Source organism: Microcaecilia unicolor, chromosome 6, assembly GCF_901765095.1.
Source record: "Microcaecilia unicolor chromosome 6, aMicUni1.1, whole genome shotgun sequence".
NCBI classification, from domain to species: domain Eukaryota; kingdom Metazoa; phylum Chordata; class Amphibia; order Gymnophiona; family Siphonopidae; genus Microcaecilia; species Microcaecilia unicolor.
Window position 1 is genome coordinate 140,636,379 of NC_044036.1, and position 25,509 is coordinate 140,661,887.

Sequence of the window (25,509 nt, forward strand, 5' to 3'; positions counted from 1 at the left end):
ATATTGCGGTCATGCGGGGGGGGGGGGGGGGGGGGGGGGGGGGGGAGGGAGGGACACAGAAACCCAAGTGGGTAGAACATGGAGAGGGGATAAGGTAGCATTAAACAGAAGTAGTGATGTCAAAAGCAATGCCACCGTGGCGAAACAAAACCACCACCACAGTGGCAAAAGCCAAAAAGAACATTAAGGTCCACAGGGAGAGAGATATATAACCAGGAGAAAAAATATAAGATATCTTTGCAAATCAATGGTGTCACTTCAATAGGACTATTATGGCAAGTTCTGGAGATACAGAATCCCAGAAGACCTACATATGTATAACAGAGAAGAGGAATATGATGCATAAATAAGAATATCTCAAAGGACCCAATTTTTAGCAGACGGGAAAGCCTAAATAAAGAAGCAGAACAAAATATTTGTTCACTGAATCAGTGACGGATGAACAGAATAGCTTCCCAGAGGAGGAGATGAAAATAAAACCAGTACTGGGATAAGGAAAGAGAAAAGGCAAGCAAACTACAGAAGTATTACTCTGAGTTCCCTCCCACAGACAAAGGCAGGTAGTTGAAACCCGGATCCGCCATATGAAAAGACATCCCGTGCTACTTGTGCTGCTGGTGGAATCACTTCCTGCAACTGTATACTGAAAAATACAGATTTGTTCAAGGCTCTTGTCTTGGCTTTATTTTTTTTTTGTTTGTTTTTGTTACATTTGTACCCCCGCGCTTTCCCACTCATGGCAGGCTCAATGCGGCTTACATATACAGGTACTTATTTGTACCTGGGGCAATGGAGGGTTAAATGACTTGCCCAGAGCCACTGTGCCTGAAGTGGGAATCGAACTCAGTTCCCCAGGACCAGAGTCCACTACCCTAACCACTAGGCCATTCCTCCACTCTATGCTAGAAACTACAACTGAAGGGGGGGGGGGGGGGGAAGGTACCCATGGGGGGAGGGGGGATTTACCCCCCTTCCGCCAAGGCCTGCGTTCCAAAGCGTGTCCTGAAAATTACCTCAGGCTTAGGGGCCAAGCCAGTAGAAAAGACTGGTGCTCTGGCCTAGGTTCTCTGACAGAAGGCTGTTGTGGGGCCTAAACACTACTTCTAATCCAAGCTCCCTCGGGATTAACTGAGAGGAAATCATCCCTCTTAGTGGTAGGGGTGCATACTACTACCTGTTTCTGACAGCCGCTAGCACAGCCAGGAACAAATGCTGCAGATTCAATTATTTAAACCTCTTTCAGGGAAGGAAGAATCGGGGGGGGGGGGGGGGGGGGGGGGGGGAAGAGGGAGAGAGAGAGAGAAGAATTTGGACTCCTCTAAGCATCATTCCTGCTCCAGAACTAATTCAATTTGCTACAATGTCATTTTTTTGGGAACTTAAAACTTCAAGTGAGGTACCCCTCTGCTCAACCAAAATTCAGTTTTCTAACTATGTCAGGAGCTGATTCAGTAACCAGTCCAGGAACTGTACAGTCCGCCTTTAACCATGTGCTAAAGAGAGAGAATACTGAGCAACTACAGCTGCATGGTGCCCATACTGGGTGAAACACACAGGGCTTCTTTTTTTTTTTTTGCCGGTTTCCATCCACTGGTCGATAGGCACAACCCACAGGTTCTGGACTAGTCTAGTGAGGACATTAAGGAATCCACAATCCATTCTATTCCCCTTTTATGTTCTAATCTTCCAATTCAGCCCCATCTTTCTCTTCATCCACCCTTCCTCTTTTCTACCCCGTTTTAAAAAATGTAATTCCCAACTCATTGCCTTGAAGTGAACAGGCAGGATACCGTGCCTGTGTCATTCTGTGGTGCCTCACGTTAATCACACCCAACGCTTAGCCCTAGACTTCCACTAGAGCTGAGATTTAATCCCATCTCCCTGTAAGCCTCCAAAACCAGTCACGGTTTTTAAAGCAGCCCTTGTGCCAAAGAGTTTGTCCACCCTTTGCATAGAGAGTCCTTAGGTGCAGGGAAGCAAGGATACATATGGAGGTCAAGTAGGTCTGTGATATTGAAACAGGCATGGAAAACAGAGAGTAGATAGTCCTTGTGATCAGATGTAGCAAACTCTTGGGCACAGGTTAACCAGGTGCCTCTGGTCTGGGAGACGTAGCTGTGCTGAGGTGGACTGGAAGAGAGCATCATTGGCCATAACAGGCTTGCCACCATCATACTGACAGGCTGGAAGAAAACAACCAGTTACAGTGGTAGGCCCAAAGCCAGAAGAAAAGACCCTGCCTGCAGGGTCCTGGGCCAAGATGAGCTCCCAACACTTTAGAAAACAGACTGGAAGGTGGTAACAAAAGAAAGGTTTAAAGAAGGAGAGAAAAACAGGCTACAGGGAAGAGGAGTGATGAGACAGGATGAGGTGTGGGGCACATTTGGTCCAGACTAAAAAAAAAAAATTCCAACCACAATCCACTCCTCCCCACCCCCAAAATCCTAATAATAAAACATAAAAATCAAAAACAGTTAATTAAGAGACCAAAAAAGAAAAATAAAATGGAAAGAAATCATCACGGACAAAAAAAAAAAAAAAAAGGCAGAATAGCCAAAACAAATGCAGTTATACTCCAGTGCCTAACACATTTTTGCTGGAACCCAAGTTTTCTAAATGTGATGCTTATATGCCATTGCAGCCTGTTTCTAGGTATTAGTACCCAACATTCTGCACTCCTTTGTCACCATTCAGTTTCTACAACATGGTAAAACAAGTTATAAAAAAAAGATTGAGAACACAGAACCCCCCCCCCCCCCCCCCAAAAAAAAAAAAAAAAAAAAAAACAACAACATCCTGCTAGCTTTCCTGGAGGGATATACCCCACCTTAAGGGTCTAGCAAGTCGTATTTGGGTGGATTCTTATTATTATTATTATTTAAAAATAACACTGGAATGCTCACCTTCTGGTCGGACAGCCTTTTCATACGATGTCTCCTTTTCACAATCCAAGTTGCCTATTGATTCTGTAGTGTGTTCCGAGAATCCTGAATTGGAGCTCAGCATGGAGCTCCTTTCCATTTGGGTTTTGCATAGCGCTGCACCATAATCCCCCGATTCTGGATGCAGTTCAGTAGCAGAAGACAACAGCTGAGGGGCTTGCAAGGGATGGAAATCTTTGTCTCCAGCTTCTGTAGCCACAGGGGTCAAAGGTCGAGAAGCCTGCTCTGGAGACATCCTGCCTAGCTGGAAGGGGGGCTGGAATACACTCACGGAATACCTTCTCAAACAGAAGAAAAGGAGAAACAAGGTGTTATTTCATGAAACAACTAATGCTCTCTCTTTTATTCTACTATAGAATGCCTTGGAACATGGATTTTGAATTCAAGTAACGTCTGACAGGGTTTATGGAAAAAATGACATAGCTCATGATCTGAGCACATAAAAAAGTACTATTTCACTAGACAACACATCAAACTTTAAAAAGTTGGCTTTTCTATCAGGAGTGGAGGAATAGCTTAATGTTTAGAGCAGGGGGCTCCGTGAACCAAGGAAGCCAGGTTCAAATCCCATTGCCACTCCATGTGATCTTAGGGCAGGTCATGCAATCCTCCACTGCCTCAGGTATCTACCTACATTGTAAGCCTCCAGGGACAGGAAAATACATACTGTACCTGAATGCAACTTGCCTTGAACTTCTGAGAAAGGAGTGAGCTAAATCCAATTCTCTTTCCCAAAAACATTGAGATTACACTCACCTTGCATAACCTTCTAGGAGCTGTGTGAGGCGGGAGTAAGTCAGACGAGACTCTGGGACACTGATGAGGAATGGATAACCAATGTTTTCAGGCCGACATGAGGACTTGTGATCTGGCCAATGTGTTTTCTGACAGACCCTACAATACAGTAAGGAGCAACAAGAAATGACTCTCTCCTGAGCTTGGCAACATTCAAAGCACCTGAATCTTGGTGAGGGAAACATGTAAGTCAGCTGCCATTTTGACTTGATGAACAGAGATATGGACAAGCAGAAAAACCGAGTGCTTGCTCTTAAACCTATTTGTTAATGGCAGGACTCCACTGAGATTTCTAGGACTGATCAGTATATCAAAGATAGAATGGGGTTAGTGCATTTGGATTTACCACCTACAAATATTCTTTTCTGGGTGTATAAACATTTTATTGATGACTAGCACAGAACAAGAAACAATCCAAAACTAGAACAAGAGGAGTCATCATATGTACATCGCTGCAACAACTACCCAAAGAAATCTCCCATCCCACCCCTCCCCCCTCAAACCCAAATCTCAAGTATTCTCGATATTAGCAGAAAAAGAGAAAACTGTGAGAGGTTTAGGTTTCTTAGAACCCCTCACCTTCTTCCCTATAGAACACTCAATCAATATCCATCCCCCCCCCCCTCCCTCCCTTCTTAGTGATTGGAGGAAACCGGAAACAGTTGGCTCCGGCTCTCTTAATAAAACAAAACAAACCACACGTGCTCTACTGCAATGAGCGGTGGAAACACGCAAGCAGCAGCAGCATGCAGGACTCACTGGTTGCAGTATCCCACTCTGTAGCATCGTGTGCAGCGCTTCAGCTTCTCCTCTTCCATCTGCTGCTTCTTCTGGCAGGCTGCACATTTAATGATGGGGATGCTCGGAACCTGAGGACGCTGAGACGAGGGAGGAAGAGGGAGACTAACATTATGACGGTCAATTCTGAAAAAAATTTCACGTGAACCATCTACATACTCGGTCTAGGTGCTAAAACAGTGAAAAAATTTAGAAATTTTAAATGCACATAAAAAGGCGAGCTAACTTAGCTAAGGGTTTTTATATGCATTTAAACTTTGCTCTTCAGGTACCAATATGTGCACGTAAACAAGTTTTTTTTGTTTTTTTTTAAATGAAAGATTTCTGGGACTGGACCTATGCACAGAATCAGAAACTGATGCATCATAGGTAATATTGTGCTGATTTATAGTTCCATACCGAGAAGGCCCTTTTCAGAAGACAGCATCGTACACGGTATTAGCACGCACTATGAGACTGGTCTTTATTCTGAAAAGGGATTTGTGTTTATTTGATATTTTATAAAGCAGACTCCTATAACTATCCCCTAATTGTGCATAAAATTCTCACCTCCGACGAAGGTGTAGAGCCATTTTACAAATTAAAAGTGTACACTGAAACTTCACCTCAGCTCTATCTAACCATCACCATGGGGATGCCTACACATGGTGCATGTATAAGTGCATGAAATCCTGGTGTGCATACCTTGGTGTATGTATGCGTTCGGTTGTGCAATTCTATAAGAACTATTTTCCACATGCAAAATATGCTTTTCATGCTGAAAATGTTTCTAGATGAGCTTCTCTGTATACAAGTTGGTGAGTGTGTTTCAGCTGCACTAAGTTATTTATCATCATTTACTTCCATTCTAAATCTTTTTTTCACTATCTCATGCCCTATACGGTTGTCTTGAATAGACTGTAAGCTCTATCAAGCAGGGACTATTCCTTATATGTAACCGTGAAGTGCTGCATATGCCAAGTAGCACTAGAGAGGTGATTATTATTATCATAAATATTGGAGTAGTACTACTAACAGTACAGTTTTGTGTCAGAATTATCAGAAAAAAAATTGATACCGTGATGCAGTGTCTTCCCAGTAACCAAAATAAAACCAAATGCTCTTCAGAAGCCCTTATAGCACCACATGAAAGTGGAAGAAATCCCCCATCACACTGGATTTCAACTCCTTGTTATTCCCTAATCTTTTTGCTGTCACCAGCTAGAACCCCATACTCAGGGACAACTCCTGGTAAGTTACCTGTTGGACCTGCAGCACCATTACCCGTTCCTTTGCCAGCTCGGTTGATAGCACCTCAAAACAAAAGAGGATGTTTGTAGGGGAGATAGTATCCAAAGAATTGGAAGGCAGGAATACACGCTGGAAATTGTTTTTAATAACCTAAACAGAAAGGAGAAATTAGATCTTACCTGTACATTTTCTTTCCATTAGTCCTTTACACTATTCCAGAACTTGCAGGTTAGTCATGTCCATCGGACAGCAGTTGGAGACAGAAAACACAGAAGTGAGCTGAAGCATATAACCCTAACCAGGAAGTTCAGCCCTTCAGTATAGACAAGCAGTGTGAACTCAAAACAAGTCAAAACCCATAATCAAATTTTTTTTTCATTCTTTGTAAACCAAATGTCCTGCAAAGGCTGCCGAGCCTGGTGTCTCAGCGGGACAACAGAGAAAGAAGAAAAGGCAGGCAGCACAGCAAAAGAAAGCCTAGACCTCCATACAGAAGCAGAGTCAAAAGTACTGGGCAGGCTTCTGGAATAGTGTAAAGGACTAATGGAAAGAAAATGATAAGATAAGACCTAATTTCAATTTCCATATTGTCCATACACTATTACAGAACTTGTGGGATATCTCAAAGCAGTCCCTAATAAGGGTGGGCTCCTGGCGCTACCACCTCCAGAACTGAAGTCCCAAATGCGGTTTCTGACCTGGCCGCCACATCTACCCTATAATGTTTCACAAACAAACGCAGAGACAACCAAGTCACTGCCTTGCAAATCTCAATCGACAAGCGCGAGGATGCCTCCACCGATAAAATAGCCACTCTCCTCCTAGAATGGGCCTTTAGATCAGCCAGTGGCTCCTTTGCTGCAAGAATGTAGGCTGAAGAAATAGCTTCCCATACCTACTGCACAATCATGGGCTTAGATGCTGCCAAACCCCGTTTCTGCTTGCTGAAAAGCACAATCAGACGTCCTAAACTAATTCATGACTTCCAGATAATGGAGATGAGACCGCTGCACATCAAAAAGTCTGAGGGACGAAAACTGCACCCACACACTGCCTTCTGAAAAGAAGGGAGGTCCACGGACTGATTAACATGGAATTCCGAGACTACCTTAGGCATGAATGACAGAATGGTATGCAGCAAAACCCCTGCCTCTGTAAAATGGAGATAGGGATCCTGGCAAGAGAGCACTTGTAGCTCTGAAACATGGTGCGCTGATGTAATAGTCACTAGGAAAATATTCTTTAATATCAGATCCTTTAGTGAAGCTTTCTTTCTTTACAGAGACTTGATATACTGCAAAGGGCCAAAATGGCATACAATAAAAACAAGAGAAAAAGTACAGTTGGGTAAACACCCACATTACTGCTTAGTTGAACTAAAAGCTGTTGAAAAGACATAGGCTTTTAACATTGCTTTAAAGTTTGTATAGGGGGATTTGGAACGGAGGTTAGCAAGAAGTGTATTCCACAGCCAGGGTCCGGCGTAACTGATAACTAAAGAGCAAATGACATCAAGGCGAATAACAGAGGGAGGGGAGGCAGAGTAAGCTAGATGCCGAGGAGCGTAGCTGTCTAGAAAGTGCATAGGTTATGAAAGGACGTGCTAGTCAGGACCTGAGGGGAGACAAGATTTAAAAATCAGAATACACAGTTTATATTGGACACGAGCAGAGAGAGGTAACCAGTATTCTGAATGGAGTAGTGGCATGATGTGATCAAATGGTGAGATTCCAATCCTGACAGACGGGAGGCCGAAGCAGACTCGCCCTTTTCAAAAACCCGACGATATCCAGGTGAGCTGCCAAGGAAGAATGCTGCAATCTGTCCTGGAAACAAGCCCTAGGCCACCACCTGTACCTTCAACAAACCGAGTGCCAAACCTTTCTCAACCCTGCCTGAAGAAAGGCCAAAATAAGATATAGAGGAAGAGAAAGTGGAAATACCCCTCTCCACACACAAACTTTCAAAAGTTCTCCACATCCTTGCACAGGCCACTGAAGTAGAGTGCTTTCAAGCCTGCAGAAGCTTAGTAGTCACAGGATCCACATAAACCTTGCTCCTCATTTCCAATCTCTCAATGGACATTCCATAATACTAGGTCTGCATAACAGGACGTCTCGGTCAAGCTGGAGCCGTTAAAGTGATCCAGCTGGGATGGAGCGTGATTCTCCTGAGCATTCTCTGCCCACCATCGGCCATGGAAAGACAAAGCAGTTCGCTGACCAGCCATGGGAGGAGAAGAGCATTGAGGCTCAGAGTATCCGTCTCCCTCCGGCAGCTGAAGTTGGACACCTTGGCATTGTTCCTGGAGGTCATCAAATCGAGAGACGGGAGACCCCAGCAACTCACTATGAGCAGGAAGGCTTCATCAATTCTCATTTCCTTGGATCCAAGGAGTTTCTGCTGAAGAAATCTGCTGCACATTCATTGATCTCACAACATGCGATGCTGAAAGACACAGCAAGTACTTCTCTGCCCAGCTCATCAGTAGAGCTGCTTCCATCACCAGTTGCTTGCTGAGAGTACCCACTTGTTTGTTGACACAGGCCACTGCTGTGGCATTGTCGGAGAGCACTGATGTTGGAAGACTTCAGAAATGGAGCAAATGCCTACAGGGTCAAGTGAACCATGGAGTTCCAGCAAACTGATGGGCCAGGTCACTTCTGCTGAGACCACACGCACTGGGCTAGGTAACCAAGGTAATGAGCTCCCCATCTGGAAAGGCTGGCATCCATTGTCATAATCTCCTAGCAAAGTACTGGAAAGGGAACCCCCGGCCAAACTCTGCTCCGATAGCCACTAGCGCATGCTCCACAAGACTGACACTGTCCATGGGAGTCGTACACTGTAGTCCTCACAGACTGGAGACCAGCAGCTGAGAAAGGACTGCTGAAGAGACTGCACGTGAGCTTGTACCCACGGCACCACTTCCATCACAGCCGGCATGGATCCCAGTAGTTGGGCTTAGTCACACATCAGAGACCTGCTCCGACACAGCCCGAACTTGATGGACCAGCTTTCCCCTCCTGCACTAGGTAGGGAATACCTTCTCTCTTTTGGTGTCAAACAGCACCCCCAGATACTCTAGAGACAGAGAGGGAACAGAAACTCTAGAGACAGAGAGGGAACAAGTCTGCTTTTCTCGAAATTGTTGACCCAGCCTAGGGATTGAAGACTGACAACTATAGCTGTTGTAGACTTGCTGTTGGCATAGGACAAGGCTCAAATTGCCAAGGTACAAGTGAACCCTTATCTCCGACATCTACTACTACTTAACATTTCTAAAGCGCTACTAGGGTTACGCAGCGCTGTACAATTTAACATGGAAGGACAGTCCCTGCTCAAGGAGCTTACAATCTAAAAGAAAAAAGAAAAAAAAAAGGGGTAGCCTAACTGTATATTAGATTTTTAATTTGTGCTGATTTTATTATGTAGTTTATTCTGGTTTGCTGTGCTTTCCTGTCATGAATGGAATTCCTATGTTTGTTTACTTGTATACACTAGTTGTTTTTATACATATGTAAACCGTTCTGTTTTGCAGTTGCAATAAGATACGGTATATAAATTAACATAAATAAATAAAACCATGAGATGAGATCAGTGAGCCTAGGGAAGAGGTGTAGATTGAGAAGAGAAGGGGACCAAGGACAGATCCCTGGGGAACTCCAACAGATAGTGGGATGGGAGCGGAGGAAGATCCATGAGAGTGTACCCTGAAGGTGCGGTGGGAGAGATAAGAGGAGAACCAGGAGAGGACAGAGCCTTGGAACCCAAAAGAGGACAGTGTGGCAAGAAGTAAATCATGATTGACAGTGTCAAACGCAGCGAATAGATCGAGGAGTATGAGGATGGAATAGTGGCCTCTGGATTTGGCGAGGAGCAGGTCATTGCAGACTTTAGAGAGTGCTGTTTCTGTCGAGTGTAGAGGGCAAAAACCGGATGTCAAGTGGGCTGCCACTACTTGCCACAGCCCCAGGGACAAAGGGAATCGTCTTAAATTGAAAGTGACGGCCCAGCCCCGTAAACCTCAGAAATAGTCGATGAGGGGGCCAAATGGGGGATATGAAAGTACACCTCCTTGAGGTCTACAGCAGTTAGGAACTCTCCCAGCTGCACCCACGCGATCACAGTGTGCAAGGTTTCCATGTTAAAGTGCGAGACTCACAAACAACGATTCAGGCCCAACACCAGATGAAAGGAGCCCTCCTCCTTTGGAATGATGAAATAGAGCATCTTCCTTTTCCTTGCTTCTCAAGAGGGACTAGTACAATGGCCTGTAAGGCAAGGCACCTTCAGTTGTATGAGCCATCAATGCCTTTTCTTCTGACCAGAAAGGAGACTCCGAGAAGAGGTGCAACCGGGAAGGAAAATTCTAGTTTGTGGCCTTCTCCGATTATCTCCCAGACCCACTGGTCTGACGTGATCAAGGCCTACTCTTCTACAAAGCCTTGAAGACGCCCTCCCACTGGGAGGAGTAAGGCGTAGGCCTTCGCCTCATTGTGAATTATGGGAGGCACTAGAGGACTGTCCAGATTGGGGAACAGACTTCCTGTACGCACAAAACGAAGGCTGTCTGCCCTGAAATTGAGCCTGCAAATAGGTGGGAAAACGTGGGTACAAATGCAGCAAATAAATAAATAAAATGAGACCTTTGGCCAAACTGCTGTCGGCCCAGCCTGTAGCACCCCACTCTCCTGAAATCTAGACCGGGAGGATCCTGCTGCAGAGTGAGTGGAACTTTTAGTCTTATCCTCTGATAGATGCTGAGGTTTGGCTTTCCCAAGCTCTTTCGACTAGATTACTGAGATCCTCCCCAAAGAGACATTTGCACCTGAAGGGGAGTTTTGCCAGTTGAGAGTTTGAGGCTGCATCTGCAGCCCAACTGTGTAGCAAGAGATGACTCCGAGTCACCACCATCAAAGACATACCTCAAGCCAATGCTCGAAGCATATCCTAGATCATATCTGCGAAGTATGCCAGAGTGGTGCGTCTCCTGCTTCAATGATTGTTGGTGTCATTTCAAGCATGCTTGTGCTACAAAAGGCTGCAGACTGTTGTCTGGAGACCCAGGGAAACCACCTCAAAGGACTGCTTCAAAGCATGCTCAATTCTTCTATTCTGGAGATCATTTAGGAGCAATACCCTCTCTTCCACTGGAAGGGTAGTTTTCTTTGAGACTGCTGTCACCAGCGAGTCTACTTGGGATAGTTGGGATTTCTCCATTTCCTCCGGAAGCGAAGGGGGTACAACTGAGCCTTACCCACTTTCAATCTCAGATCTGAAGCAAGCCACTCCGTCAAAATTAAATCTTGTGTATCTGGGTGCATAAGAAAGGCTTTAGGAGGAGCCTCAAAGGCCTTTCATAGCCTGACCCCTGTGCACCTGAGCTAATAGCAGAAGGGTCTTCAATAGACAAGTCAACCAACGCCTGCGTGATCAAGCTACTCAATTTCTCCTTGCAAAAGAGCAGCCAAAACCTTGGGAGTCATCTCTCTACCAGAGGAAGCTCCCCTTCCTCCAAAGGCTCCCAGAATGAAGGAGTCTCAGAAAACAAATTGAGGCCTCACCTGAAATAAGAGAATCCCTGTCAGCCCCATCTAAGGGATCCAAACACACACTTGGAGGCTGAAGGAGCAGGGGGCATGCAGCCAGATGGAGCTTGAGACGTGCCAGTCTGACTGTCTCAAAGATATGCTCGATGCACCTCCAGCAGCCCCTAAGACTTAGAAGCTGTGCTGGAAGACCCGAGACTGTTCACATAGAGTCTCCTCACACCAGTGCCCCAGATAAGGGTTTTCACAGCGGCCCGGCATGAAACATGTAGATGTGTCATGTTCGCCGCCCCGGGAAACAATCAGAAGGGACACAACGTTCCTGCACTCCACTGGCCCCGCTCCCCTTACTGTGGCAATAGCCAGCCATTCTCACTGAAAGACTAACAGCTCACCAGCACCAGCTATTTCTCTTAAATCAGCCTTATTTCTTCTTGCTGCCTTCCTGAAGATCAACCCTGGGGGGGGGGGGGGAGGCTGGTGTGGAAGCACAGGCTTCAGGAGATAGTGCCCTCGAACCACAAGGGATGCCCTTCTGAGAAGGCAGAAATCCGACTAGGTCAACTGGAAGCCAGCTGTCCAACTGGACCAGGAGTGGCCTAACCAGAGCTCAGGGCTGAAGCTATGTCCTTCTACCTGCTGGAGATAAAAAAAATACTGAAGGGCTGGCTAGGGTTATATCCTTCAGCTCACTTCTGTGTTCTCTATCTCCACCTGCTGGTCAACGGACGTGACTAACCCGCAAGTTCTGGAATACTATAAGGACGATATAGAAGAAGTACATTTGTCTTTTGATTAGCAGATCAAGAGAAGTTACATTCAAGTACAATAGGTATTTCCCTGCTCCTGAAAGGCTTATAGTCTAAGAACCAAATAGGCAGCACACAACAAAAGACATCAGAGTTCCTTTTCACTTCATATTGATATTCTATAGGCATCCTACGTCTTCTGTATTTGCAGCGGAACAATGCTCCCACAGATTTCTTTCCCGAATGCATTATATCAGAATACCAACACCAATACTGCTCACGGTTACGCATAGAGTATTTTGACAAATATTGATTCTCACTGCCTAGCTTGAACTTCTACCCTGAATGTCATCACTACTATATTTCCCACAAGAAATTCCTGGAGTGGCTCTGCTTTTGGGGATATTAGTTTATTACTGTAAAAAAACACACATGTTTTTATGCCACTGGTCTTAAGCTCAAGTCACTGCATAGTGCATGCTTCTCTTTCCTTCTGGAGGAACACACATGTAACAGACTTTTACTACTAGTCTTATCTAGCTAAGCTAAAATCAATGCACGGTGCACGCTTCCTTTTTCTCCTCACCTCTGCCAGATACAGATTTTCAGCCTTCACTCGGACACTGTGCGATATGGAGTCCAGGACTTCTGCTGCAGTAGAGTTCTCCTTACTGATACTCACAAGAAACTGGCAATCAGAGAAAGATAAAAGGATGCTTAATGAACACTTACTACTACTACTTATCATTTCTATAGCGCCACAAGGAATACGCAGCGCTGTACACCATACACACAAGACAGCCCCTGCTCAAAGAGCTCACAGTCTAAATATGGAATGTTGCTAGTGGAATAGCCAATACACTAAACCAAAGACAAAGAACTGGTGGTATACACTCCATATACCTATAGGAATTCTTCTATATTTTCTATTAATTTTCTGTACTTGTAAAATAACATAAGCCCAAACATCTGAAGATTCAAAAGCATAAATATACTCTAGAATATGTTTGGGAATCCTCAGAAGACACCACTTCCGGCACATTCAATAATGATTATTTTTTAGCCAAGTGGCATAGCGTCTCCTCATCGGACACTCCCTTAGGTAACTATTTTATAGTGCTTTTGCGAACACTCACTGCAAAAAGTGCTCAAAACTACATGTGCTCGCTGCTACAAGTGCTCTAAATCAAAATCAAAAAACTGTTTAAAAGGACTTATCTTAAGTTCCTCTCCGTGTAGAATACTGTTGGAGTCCTTCTTTGGCTTTCCCTCAATAAACGCCCGAGGGCGTTTATTGAGGGAAAGCCAAAGAAGGACTCCAACAGTATTCTACACGGAGAGGAACTTAAGATAAGTCCTTTTAAACAGTTTTTTGATTTTGATTTAGAGCACTTGTAGCAGCGAGCACATGTAGTTTTGAGCACTTTTTGCAGTGAGTGTTCGCAAAAGCACTATAAAATAGTTACCTAAGGGAGTGTCCGATGAGGAGACGCTATGCCACTTGGCTAAAAAATAATCATTATTGAATGTGCCGGAAGTGGTGTCTTCTGAGGATTCCCAAACATATTCTAGAGTATATTTATGCTTTTGAATCTTCAGATGTTTGGGCTTATGTTATTTTACAAGTACAGAAAATTAATAGAAAATATAGAAGAATTCCTATAGGTATATGGAGTGTATACCACCAGTTCTTTGTCTTTGGTTTAGTGTATTGACAAGTTGAATTTACCAAAGATTCCAACATTTAGGAGATTTTGAGTGGTTTCAGCTAGTGGAATAGCAACATTCCATCTAGAATCTCCAATAGTAGCAACAGAATCTCAATAGTAGCAACGTTCCATCTAGAATCTCCAATAGTAGCAACATTACATGTAGAATCTCAAGTAATAGCAACATTCCAGAATCTCAAATAGTAACAACATCCCATGTTCCATCCAGTGCACTAACCACTATGCTACTCCTCCACTAGCAACATTCCATCTAGAAGCCTGCCCTTTCAGATCAGCAACGCGGCCACGCAGGCTTCTGTTTCTGTGAATCTGACGTCCTGCACGTACGTGCAGGACATCAGACTCACAGAAGAAACAGAAGCCTGTGCGGCCGCATTGCTGATCTGCAAGGGCAGTCTTCTACATTACTACTACTACTTATCATTTCTATAGCGCCACAAGGCATATGCAGCACTGTACACCATACACAAAAGACAGCCCTGGCTCAAAGAGCTTACAATCTAGATAAGACAAGTAAACAGACAGAACACTTCTAGCAAAGCTGTGAATCTTATCCAAGCGGATTCTCTCTAGTTTCACGATTTTTGTTTCACATTACTTCTATTTGTAGGGCAGTTATTAAAAACCTACCGCGTCCAACAGCCTTTGCAATCAAACAGTGAGCACAGTGCCTGCTCACCTTAACAGGTTTCTTATGAGGCTCCTTTTCAAAGTAGTAGACTGTCAAGACCTTCTGTTTCTGAGGAAGGGGCACTGGCAAGTACAAGAAGGGATCAAATGTTATGGAAACCTGAAACCAATAAAAGCAAAGATGACTGTCACATGGAGTGATGATTGAACTGCAGTTTGTGCACCTTTCACCAATGTTTATCAAGCGAAATGCAGTTTAAATTTCATTAGCAGAAACACAATTTCCTTAGGTTTTCATTCATTTACCCTATGGTCCCAACTCTCTCTAATCCACTCCCCCCTCAAGCACATCAAGAAGGAAACCTAGAAAGCATGGTTTTATTCTGACCACCATAATCACTAACATGTCAACAGAAGATATAAACATTATTTTTCTCTAAAAGATAAAGCGTTTCTATCCACACAAGAGACTGGCAAATCAGAAGTTGGATTCTTAAAAGAAGTGAATTTTACATGTTTTATAAAGACAGCCTCCACTGAATCTATGCAAGCATTAAGTATCGTCTGTAATTAGTTATTTTCATAGTAAAAGTCCCATCACATCAGTCACATTTTCAGAGTGCATCAAATGCTTAATTCCAATGAATTGTTTCAATTACACAAAGACTGAACATACGCATGCCAAGCACAGTAAAATGTAAACTAAACTTATTTATACTATTTTTGTTACAGTGGTTTTATAGCCGTGTGGAAATAATGTCGTTTAGATCCAACAACATCTCATCATGCATCCTGCTGATGCCAGAATCAATGTCATTGTACAGCCAGAGAAAACACATGGAAATGTTTAAATAGACAAATCAAAAAACCATGTCATGTGCATATAAAAAAGACTGGTAAGAAATTCAGTCCAAGGTCTAAATTCAACATAAACAGATGATATCAGTGCAGTATTAATCCACCTATAAAGCAGAAAAATACATTTGAACTTCAGGGTAGGAGTTCTTGTAATTTACCTGAAGACTACTCCTATCTGGGTACCATATGCAGAACACCTACTATCGCCCACAAACCTAGAGACTGTTGTTCATAAGTCTGATCTTGCCCACAAGAGTGAGCCCCACCCCCATTTCCCTTACCTTGGAACAGACAGGACACACCAGCTTGGACTTGTACTGGCCCTGGAATAAATCTACGATGAAGGAATCATTCCTCATCTTATGGCGCTGCCAGGCCTCCTCTGCCACCACCTTAAACAAGAGCCACCAAATCACAAAAAAAAAGATAAGCGTACGGAATCGAAGAGGCTAATAGAAAGGCTGAAAGCAAAACCACAAACTGTACATGGAATTTCAGGTCCTACTTGTCAAATCTACTTCTTAAGAAACAAAAAGAAAAAAAAAAAGGGGTACAACTGAACTGATTTAGCTATCCAGCTTCGCAATATCAAATATCAACATAATGCCATTGTATAAGTTGTGTTTGTGTTAGCCAGCATCTTCTTTTCAAAAATATCTTTAAAAATAGTTATATACTTCCAATATGTTAAAGCAGGGCTTGACAAGTGCCAGGCACCACATCACCGTAACTAGAAATTTCTCTCTGGTGTCCGGGATTTTTGTCCCCTTAATCCTTTTTTTGGGCTGCTATTGCACTCGTCACTGGAGCAGAGGCGCAGTGAATCTGTGGTACAGGATCTTTCATGTTGGACTCGCAAGACTCGAGAACCAGAAACCAATGAAAAGACTTCCTGCATTACGCAGCTCTGACCCACATAGAACCATGAAACACAGGAAGGAGAAAGCAATTGCTTTAGCCGGCCAGACAACAGGATATCTGACTGGGGGGGGGGGGGGGGGGGGGGAGGAAGCAGAAATCTGATTGGCTAGCAGGGGTTACTTGACTGGCTTCCTGGATGGAGAGAGTTAGCAATGCTTTGGGGGGGGGGGGGGGGGGTAGGGAGGGAGAATGGCAGCTGATGAGGACTAGCAGGTTGTGAAGGGGGGGGGGGGTAGGCGACTGACTAGCTTGCTTGCTGGATGGTGACAGCTAGAAGGAATGACAGACTAGCTTGCTGGATAGTGAGGGCTAGTAAAGTGTGGGGGGAGGGAGTGGGAATGGTGGCTGGATGGTTTGCTGGATAGTGAGGGCTAGCAAGGTTGGGGTGAATAGTGGCTAAGTTACTGGATGGTGAGGAATAAGAAGGCCTGGGAGGGGCAGTATAATTTGCTGGGTGATGAAGTGGCTGATTTAACAATTTAAGGGAGAAGGGAGACTAGTGGGTAGGAATGGGCAAAAAAAAAAAAAGAGCGAGACCGAGGGAAGGGAAGGGAAGGGAAGGGTAGGGTTTGCTTGTTTTTCCAGTGGCTTGAAGAGATGCATTATGGAACTGATTTATTAAGTGTTCCCTTTTCCCCCTTGGGCAAGGAATGGGGAAACCTTAGTAAAATCAGGCTCTGAAGGAGTTGCAGAACACCTCAGAAGCCATCTCTTCCTCTTCTTCCTGGCTCCTCAATTTCACTGGAGACAATAGGGGTGGTGGAAAGGAGAGAGGCAACTAAGTCACTGGCTCCTAAATCCAAAGAACATTTGTCAAGGCCTCTGCTAAAAAGGCAGGGGGGGGCAGGAGTAACGACATCTGATTCTTTCCTTTAAGTTAGGATAGCTAAAAACATCATGGCAGAATAGAAAGCACATACATGTATTCCATTTGTCCCCACAGAGCTGGTAAAAAGCTCATTCTTGTCCTCGACTCCCTTCCCCCCAAACCTGTCACTCACAAATTTGTCCTCCAGCTCCCTTCACTGTCCCTCATCTTCCACCCATGTTTTCTATTAGTCCTGATACTGGAAAATCAAGCAGAATACAATCTCTTATCTTCCCCATACCAGGTCCATAGATGTTGATTACATCTATGCCCTGCTCCTCTCAGTAAGTCACACAGGAGGGTTCTGGCTGCGGTAAACAGCAATCACAGCATGAGACAGAGACAAGGCTCTTTGCTTGTTTTTATTGCATGTCTACAGCCATCTGCTGGCAAAAAAACATATTACCAAAACATACCGATGATAGAGTACAACTCCTCAAATTCCACCGATTTCCTGCTAAGGTTAATACAACACTAAGAATGTTCTCAGGAAGACTCAGCAGGGAGCACTACTACTGTTACTCTGAAAAATAAGACTGGGGAAGCCAAGAATGATAAAGGTTTGTATTATGTTCTGCTAATAAACAGAAATAAATCAAAACAGAGAAGAGAAAATAAGATGATCAATACATTTTCTCTGTTCTGATTTATTTCTATTTATTACCTTTAAAAGTGGACTAACATGGCTACCACATCACTTTTACTATTATGTTCTGGAATCCTTCCCTGTATTGGAAAAATAAAGAAACGTATATCAACTAAAATATGCAGAACCAGGACAGGGGTCATATCAGTAGAAATGGGGGGGGGGGGGGGGTCACAAAAACAGAGCTTCTTTCCTACCCATGGACTTCCAGTGTGATCTACAACTCAGTAGTTGCAGTCAGCAAGGGACCTGTGAATTAGACAATGTTCACAGGTCCTCCTGCATCCTACTCCTGTGTGAATTTCCTGTTAGACTGAACCTATGCAGAATACTGGGGTCCGTGAGTGCACACATACATAATAAGGCAATACGCCGAATACTGCTGCCATCACGCTTTCAATAAGTGGGAGAGGAGTAAGTAGATAGCCACCTTGGGGGTGGGGGGGGGGGGGGGTCACATGATTGTTAAAATGAGGCTATGCTGAATAAAGACTTGGGAAGCACTGCTCTAGACCAGCATTCCCGTTCAGACAGTTGGGTTTTTAGGGTATCACTAATTAAAAATACATGAGATAAATGTGCATGCAATGGAGGCAATGCATGCAAATCTCAAATATTCGTTATAGAGATCCTGAAACCCTGATTGGCAGAAGGATCCCTTGGGGCACGTTTGAGAACCAAAGATTTTCAACCCAGTCCTTGGGATACACCAAGACAGTCAGGTTTTCAGGATACCCATCACAAATATTCATGACATAAATTTGCAGGCACTGCTTCCACTGTAGGCAAATCTCTCTTGTGCGTATTCATTGCAAGTATCCAGAAAGCTCAACCGACTGTGGGTCCCCCAGGGGCAGATTTGGAAACATGCTTAGGAGGTGACAAGAACAGAATAAGGACAATAAACAGCTGGAGAGAATATCCTTAAACTAAAATCAAGAAAATTCTACCTATCCAAGAACAAAGACTGAAATCAGACTTTCCCCGACAACAGGAGCGCAACATGACTTAAGAGATATCAGCTACCACTGAAAGAGAAACTGTAACAAGCAACGGTAATTAGGTACTATAAAGTTAATGCTTCAAAGAGAAATATTTATTTATTTTATTGCATTTGTATCCCACATTTTCCCACTTCTTTGCAGGTTCATATTACAGATGATGGCAAGTAAAGACCAATTGTCCTATCACATTTGCCCCCTTAACCTGGTTTCAATAAGGTCATACCCCAACTGCATGACCACTTATAGGCTTTAACTTCCTAACCAAATCAGCGTTTGCTGGTTTTCTGTTATACTGGGTAGAGAAGCACAATGTTCCCAATTTAATCCCAACACCTACCCCCCCCCCCCCCACTCCTCCATGTAGATCCATAATAAACAGCCATAAAATGCACCTGGTTTTCAATGTCCTCATGACCTAGCTGAATAGCAACTTACCTGTAGTGATTTTTTTTCGGGGGGGGGGGGAGAGAAGAGAACTAGCCTTGCTAAACAATGGACTGAACTGTCATCTGCCTCGTTTTCCCTTTATTTTAAACAAGGATTTTTTTCTTTAGGGATTATGAAAAAAATGCCTCAGGAAATCAAGCGGCATTTATTCTCTCCCATAGGGATAACAAAGTTTCAGTGAAAGTTTTGGAATGCAGAAGATCCAATATATGTATCCACGTAAACAGATGATTAAAATAAAATCAACCAAATATAGACCTGCTGATTCTGTTTTACTCTGGGTGTTTTTTTGGCATTATCTTACCTCATCTGGCCTCCCATCAGAGTCTACAGTCTCTGTATATGGCTTAATCTGGATCCTGTTCAGATCCTCATGGAGACCATCTAGCAGAAAAGCCATAAACTCCTGAGCGTCGTGCTGAGCATAGCCAGTGAACTGGCTTGCTTTGCTAGCCACAATTGCCTAAGGAGAGAACATGAGAGCTGGTTATATAACCCCCATGCCAGAAGTATCAACCAGAGACTGATGTAAGTCACAGACAAGCAGAAAATCTAGGAACAGTTTACAAAAGATATTAAAAATGTCATCTGTGAAAGGTTTTCAAACAACATACACAAAACCGAACCTACAAAGTAACACCACCGAGGCTGGTGATATGCAATGCACAGGGAGGACAGAAAAAGAAATGAACATTAAATAGAAAAGTTGAAGATAAAGCAGAGATGCAGGAGAAGTGAAGGCAGAAAAATTAAATCATAAAAAGACTATCATAACCTGCACAGAGCTGCAGCTACAAACTTCACTAAAGACATTTGGGATAACCTACACAGAGCAGCAGTTGCAACTCCCACCATTATTTGAATCTACCTGCAGTCATTGATTATGACTTTTTAATTTATATGCTTTTTGTTAACACAGTATTTAAGCTAGCTGCATTCATTTGTTCTGTGCATACAGAACAGATCCCTTAGAATTATTTGTTACTATTATTATTTGTTATATTTGTATCCCACATTTTCCCACCTATTTGCAGGCTCAATGTGGCTTACATTGTCCCGTAGAGGCGTTCGCCATCTCCGGTAGTGAAACAAATACAAGGAGTTAATGTGGTCGGATAAGGTTCGTGTGTTATAGACACATTGGGAATCATAGAGAGGAAGAGTTATGAATAGTTTATTGCAAGTTTTGGTATCGTTGGGTTCAGTTTATGTGCTGAATGTAGACAACTTTCATGATAAAGATTCCAATATCATGAACCTCAAGCAGGTGGTCTCCAAAGCTCTTTCATTAATGCTTACTGTGCCAAACTGCCTATAGCACTCATTACTATTTTCAGGCTCACAAGGTTATGCTAAATTATACAGGCATACAAAAGGTGCACTAGAGTTAAGAAACCCCCTGTACCAAGCTACCCAATGCACAGAAGCATGCACAGATTCTGCTCTGTAATGTAATTATCCTATCAAAGTTTCTCTTTTTACCATCACAAATACACTTATGTATTATTACTTTTTATAACGTCTACTGACTAGGCCTTTATTGCAAGTGGGATATGGCTGTGCTGTTTGTGGTGTCAGTCTGTTTTACCTTGAGCTTAGATGGCTGGAAAGTGTGATGTGTTCCCTTCCAGAGCGCACGCAAAAGCACAGCAAATCCTATGGCTAGACGCCCTCCAGTCCCCAGAGGGTTGCTATAGTTTATTTCCACTTCAAAGGAACGATCTGCAGCAACAGTAACAGGAAAAGATGAGAGATTAGAATAGGGAATTTCAGAACAACAAAATTAAAATATTAAAAGACGGGCAACAGAAAGGTTGGGTCAAAAAGATACTTAAGGGTATAAAAACTATAAGGTGCAAGTGCCAGGCATGTCTACAGTTTCTACTTAGGGAATACTATCTGTATCCTGAAAAAGTTTGAATCCCCCCAAATATATATATTTTTAGCTGTAACAGATATCCCAGGCCAATTTTTTTTTAAATTGTGAGGATTTTTGAGACAGTGAAATCCCCATCCACCAAAACACCCCTAAATATTTAACAGCACAATTAAAGTGTGTGTGGGGGAGGGGGGGGGGGGGAAGAAACAACTCACTTACCATGAAAATAGTCCCTCAATTCCCGTGTGTTTGACAAGGACTGGATGACACTATTCATGAAGCAGGTGTTGCCCAGATTAACCAGCCCGGTAAAGCCCGGAACACACACTTTCTTCTCCTCTTCCTCCTCCAGATTCTCACTGCTCACTAGGCTATGAGTCATGGGAGGTACCATGCATGTTGGCTTAGGCTGAATACAAAAGATGATAAAGCATGAGCAACAAAATCTCTACAGGACTTTCCAAATCATTACAAAATTCTATATGTAGGGTTATAGTAGAGCCAGCGCTCTCAACCAACATAAGACCTTGGCTAAACAAGAATCTGGACTATATCTACACTAAACCATTAAGACATCTTAACATCTTCAACCTCCTACCAGTAAAAGGAGTAATTGCTTACTTGGCATTTTCATTCCTGGAGATCAGACCAAACACTCTGGTTATGCTCTCCTACCAGCAGATGGAGACAGAGAACAATGTGCTGGTCACCTCATATAAAATGTGCCCATCTATTGGATGCAGAGAATACTGGAGTATGATAGCACTCTATATGGGACCGACAGACAGCACATTGTTCTTCTCTGCCTCCATCTGCTGAAAGGGGAGCAGAACTCACATGTATGAACTAGGCTGGCTGGGAATTACTGAAATTAATGAATAAAGTAATCATTGTGAATTTTGGACCAGATATACTAAACATTTTCCCCATATATCAAATGAGTTGCTTGTTTAGTATTTAAAATCCTGCTTGGTTATTGTCCTTATTTGCACACCCAATTAATAACTTTTCCAGTTTTTCAGAGAAATTCTTGTTTTCATTCTACATTGTTACTTGGATTTCCAACTATTAAGAAGGTTCAATATAGAAAAAAAAGTCTTAGTTCATTCATGTATCAATCCAGAAAAAAATTGGAATTCTATTCCCAAACAAATTCGTACTTTTCAAGAGTACCTCTGGTTTTGCAAAGCACTGAAAACATAAGTTTTTAAAATGCATTTTAAATGTATGATCTGATAATGTACCAAATGAATTTTGTATTTCATATCTTATCGTAACCCATTTGGGTTCCCTGTTGACATAAGTTTCTCTTTATTTGTATATGAGGGTCTCTCTTCTCTGAGTTTGTATGTTATGTGCACATGTATCCAAAGAAGAAAATAAATACTTACCAAGGCTACAAGTGGCTCCTGCTTTACTGAAATGTGTTCAGCTGTTGTTATGGAGGCCACCCCGTCCAGACTATCCTCAGCTCGGGGTTTCTCTTTCTCCCCTGCTCTAGCCTCCTCCTTACTGGACAGGGGATGCTGGTTACTCCCAGGCTGGGTTTTATCCAAAGGGGTAGGCCCAGCAGGCAAGGCAACCTTCGCACCACCCACTGCACCTTAAAAAGGGGGAAAGGTGGGCTTGTGGTTAGCAGCAAATTGTTTATATATGACACATCAAAGCTGCATCATCCATTTTCCTCAATAGCAGGAAGTTTTCCTTGCCATTATGGAAACAGAATTTCCTTTTCTGCCATATCAAACCATTACAGTACACATACATTTTATAAGGAAATGATGATTTGAATAATGCTAGTAAAAGTTAAGCCCTGGATCTTTCATCATCATTTATATTTTGTATTCTGTGCTCTCTGGCAAGCAGATCAGAGTGGATTAACATGTATAAGACACACAACACAAATTATCAAATGTAACCCCCCCCCCCCCCCCCCCCCAGTCACCTCCTCCTCCAATCAATTATAATCACAATTAATCAGTTCTGTGGTCTACACCACAGTAGTCTCTGAAAGAACAGCAAAGTTTATAAAAGTAAATTTGTTCCATAAGTATTCTGGGTAAGTGTCAACTTCTCTACCCAGTCCCATCACTTAGACAGAACAATGCTGAAGTTTCCCCATTACAGGTTCTACTTTACACTGCTGAGAATCCTTCTCCACAGCAGTATTCTCTCAGATGTAGTCAAACTTCCCGACATATGAAAAGATATCTGACACATATACTTTGTGCTGTGGAAAGGTCAAGGGGTCTGTGATACATAGCTAAATCTAAGCTGCCGGTAAAAGGAGGAGAAGCCAGTGTGCAGACCTCGTGCAGCTGGAGCTTCCAAGCCTCCCCAACGCTGGTTCTGTCGCTTTTTCAAGAGGATGTCGATACGAGATCCTGTGAAACTGTATGAGGATCGGTCCGGCTCAATAAGGTTCCTGCAGACAACCACAAAAACATATGGATCATTTTCTATGCCAATTAAAAATAGATAAGGAAGGCAATATTCTATTTAAGTTTAACAAAAGCTACTCTATTTTACATGATAAAATTATCAGGTAACACGGGTTCTACTTTGATGACGTAAAAGAACCAGCCAGTATCCCTCAAAAGACAGCACTGACAGATTGGAAAAAGGTAAAAATTTGGCACGGCTCAATTGTTTCCCTTCAACTTGATTTAGGAGAAGTGTGCCAAAAGCATGTACACCATGTAGTAGAGATTGGCTGTTCTGCGTAATGACATGGGAAATGTCAATATACCCCATGTTGTTGCATGTTTGTTAAAATTAGATAATAGCGTGCCCTCTTTATATTGCTTACATAACGACAAAGGCCACTAAAACCCGAATAAATGGAAAATTCTTGTAAATGAAATGGGAAGACATAATAGGAGAAATTAGGTCTTACCTGATAATTTTCTTTCCATTAGTCCTTCCCACTACTCTAGAACTGATACATAGAAATAGAGAACTGAAAACTGAGCTGGAACATATCTCTTTTGACATCCTAAGTATTATCTATCTCCAGCAGGTGGATGGACACATTTTTCAGCCTCTGATTCTGAGTGATTTGCTCCTGGTTAAGTTTTGCATATTTTCAAAATATGTAGCCACTAGAATCTTTACCAAGCTGCTGCAGTAGCATCTCTCCCTGCTGTCTTTCTTGTTACAACTTGCTTTTAACCTGGGCCATGGTTCAGAATTTATTTCCAATTAAGAAAGCAGACCACTATCAAAATCCTCTACTTCTATGACATCCAATTTCTGTGTTGTTCATATTTTAACCTTCTAATGAGAGGAATACCGATGTTTCACTTTGCTAATTTTATTTATGTTTTATTATCAGAATTTGCTATACTGCCTTATCTGGCATGCAGGTAAAGGCAGTGTAGAAACTAAAACCTTTAACAGGCTAGAAAGGAATTTATTTAATTAGAATGCCATTAAATGAAAGGATAGGCAATATCAAACCCACAAGGAGGATAGATAGGAAACCAGTCACCATAAGCAGGCCATCACACTCCGTCATCAGGGACGTAAGAGACTAGCAACCAAAAGCAATTTCAAAAAAAGGGTCCTTAGGGCAAATTTAAATCTTTTGAATGACACTTTGGCTTGAAGATAAGGAAGGAGGGTTGCTCCAGAATCTCAAGAGCCAAAAAGTAATAAAAAGCATGAATAACAAGCCAATAATTAGATCTAGGGGTATGAAGAGAAACATGAAGAACAGTCAATTTCAACAATTTTGATGTTCTAATAGTATTTAGATTCCTTGTATCACCTGGGCCAAGACAGCTGCACATACTTTTAACTCATGTAATAACAGAAAACAAGAGGGGCTGACAGGAATCCAGACTATTTGGCTTGAGATGCAACAGTGGCTAAGCAAGTTACATGATCTCACCAAATTCAAATCCTGGCAAAAAAAAAAATGAACTCATGTTAGGTAGCCAAGAGTTAGAGAGAATACAAATTTATACCTGAGTTTCACCTGCCACCGGAACACTGTGTTCGGTCCACAGTCTGGATGAAATCGCAAGAAATTTGCATCACTGCAAAAATGAGAGGTTCACTATATACATGTTTGAACAAGGTGAACATAGGCACTATTTCTATATATATAAAACACATACATAAATTGCACTTTCAAACATTTCTTCCCACGTATGTGAAGGATTGCTTTGCAATGAGTCCATGCTAAATGTTCCGCCGGCGGCATCCATCTTTCTCCTCACTGCCCTTTGACATCCATTCTCAGCCTTTTGGTTGTATTACCTGGTCTGGAATACTAGCGTGAAATCCTGTTCTCTGAAGAGCACCTTGGATATGTGTTTGCAGATCTCTTTCACATACACATGCACCACCACTGCATCAGTCCCCTTTTCATAAAAGTCATTTTTCACAAATGGCAGACTGACAATGGGCTCAGGATCTAAAAAAGGGAAAAAAAAATGTCTAGGGTGAAAATGGTA

The 25,509-nt window shown here is 42.8% G+C and overlaps 1 protein-coding gene across 4 annotated transcripts in view; it reads right to left on the minus strand.

Moving 5' to 3' along the window:
* Positions 1 to 25,509, minus strand: part of USP19 (ubiquitin specific peptidase 19) — a 100,798-nt gene that overhangs the window by 40,924 nt on the left and 34,365 nt on the right. For 3 of the 4 annotated variants that reach the window (XM_030208385.1, XM_030208383.1, XM_030208387.1), the window contains exons 7-20: positions 25,313 to 25,469; positions 25,018 to 25,089; positions 23,359 to 23,474; positions 22,441 to 22,652; positions 21,269 to 21,458; positions 20,759 to 20,892; positions 19,475 to 19,633; positions 15,566 to 15,676; positions 14,476 to 14,586; positions 12,653 to 12,754; positions 5,775 to 5,915; positions 4,497 to 4,615; positions 3,699 to 3,836; positions 2,904 to 3,220 (exon numbers count right to left, since the gene is read on the minus strand). In XM_030208385.1, the coding sequence (XP_030064245.1) occupies positions 2,904 to 3,220; positions 3,699 to 3,836; positions 4,497 to 4,615; positions 5,775 to 5,915; positions 12,653 to 12,754; positions 14,476 to 14,586; positions 15,566 to 15,676; positions 19,475 to 19,633; positions 20,759 to 20,892; positions 21,269 to 21,458; positions 22,441 to 22,652; positions 23,359 to 23,474; positions 25,018 to 25,089; positions 25,313 to 25,469 (2,079 nt within the window). The remainder of the gene's footprint in view (positions 1 to 2,903; positions 3,221 to 3,698; positions 3,837 to 4,496; positions 4,616 to 5,774; positions 5,916 to 12,652; positions 12,755 to 14,475; positions 14,587 to 15,565; positions 15,677 to 19,474; positions 19,634 to 20,758; positions 20,893 to 21,268; positions 21,459 to 22,440; positions 22,653 to 23,358; positions 23,475 to 25,017; positions 25,090 to 25,312; positions 25,470 to 25,509) is intronic. The other variant, XM_030208386.1, reaches the window with a different exon arrangement.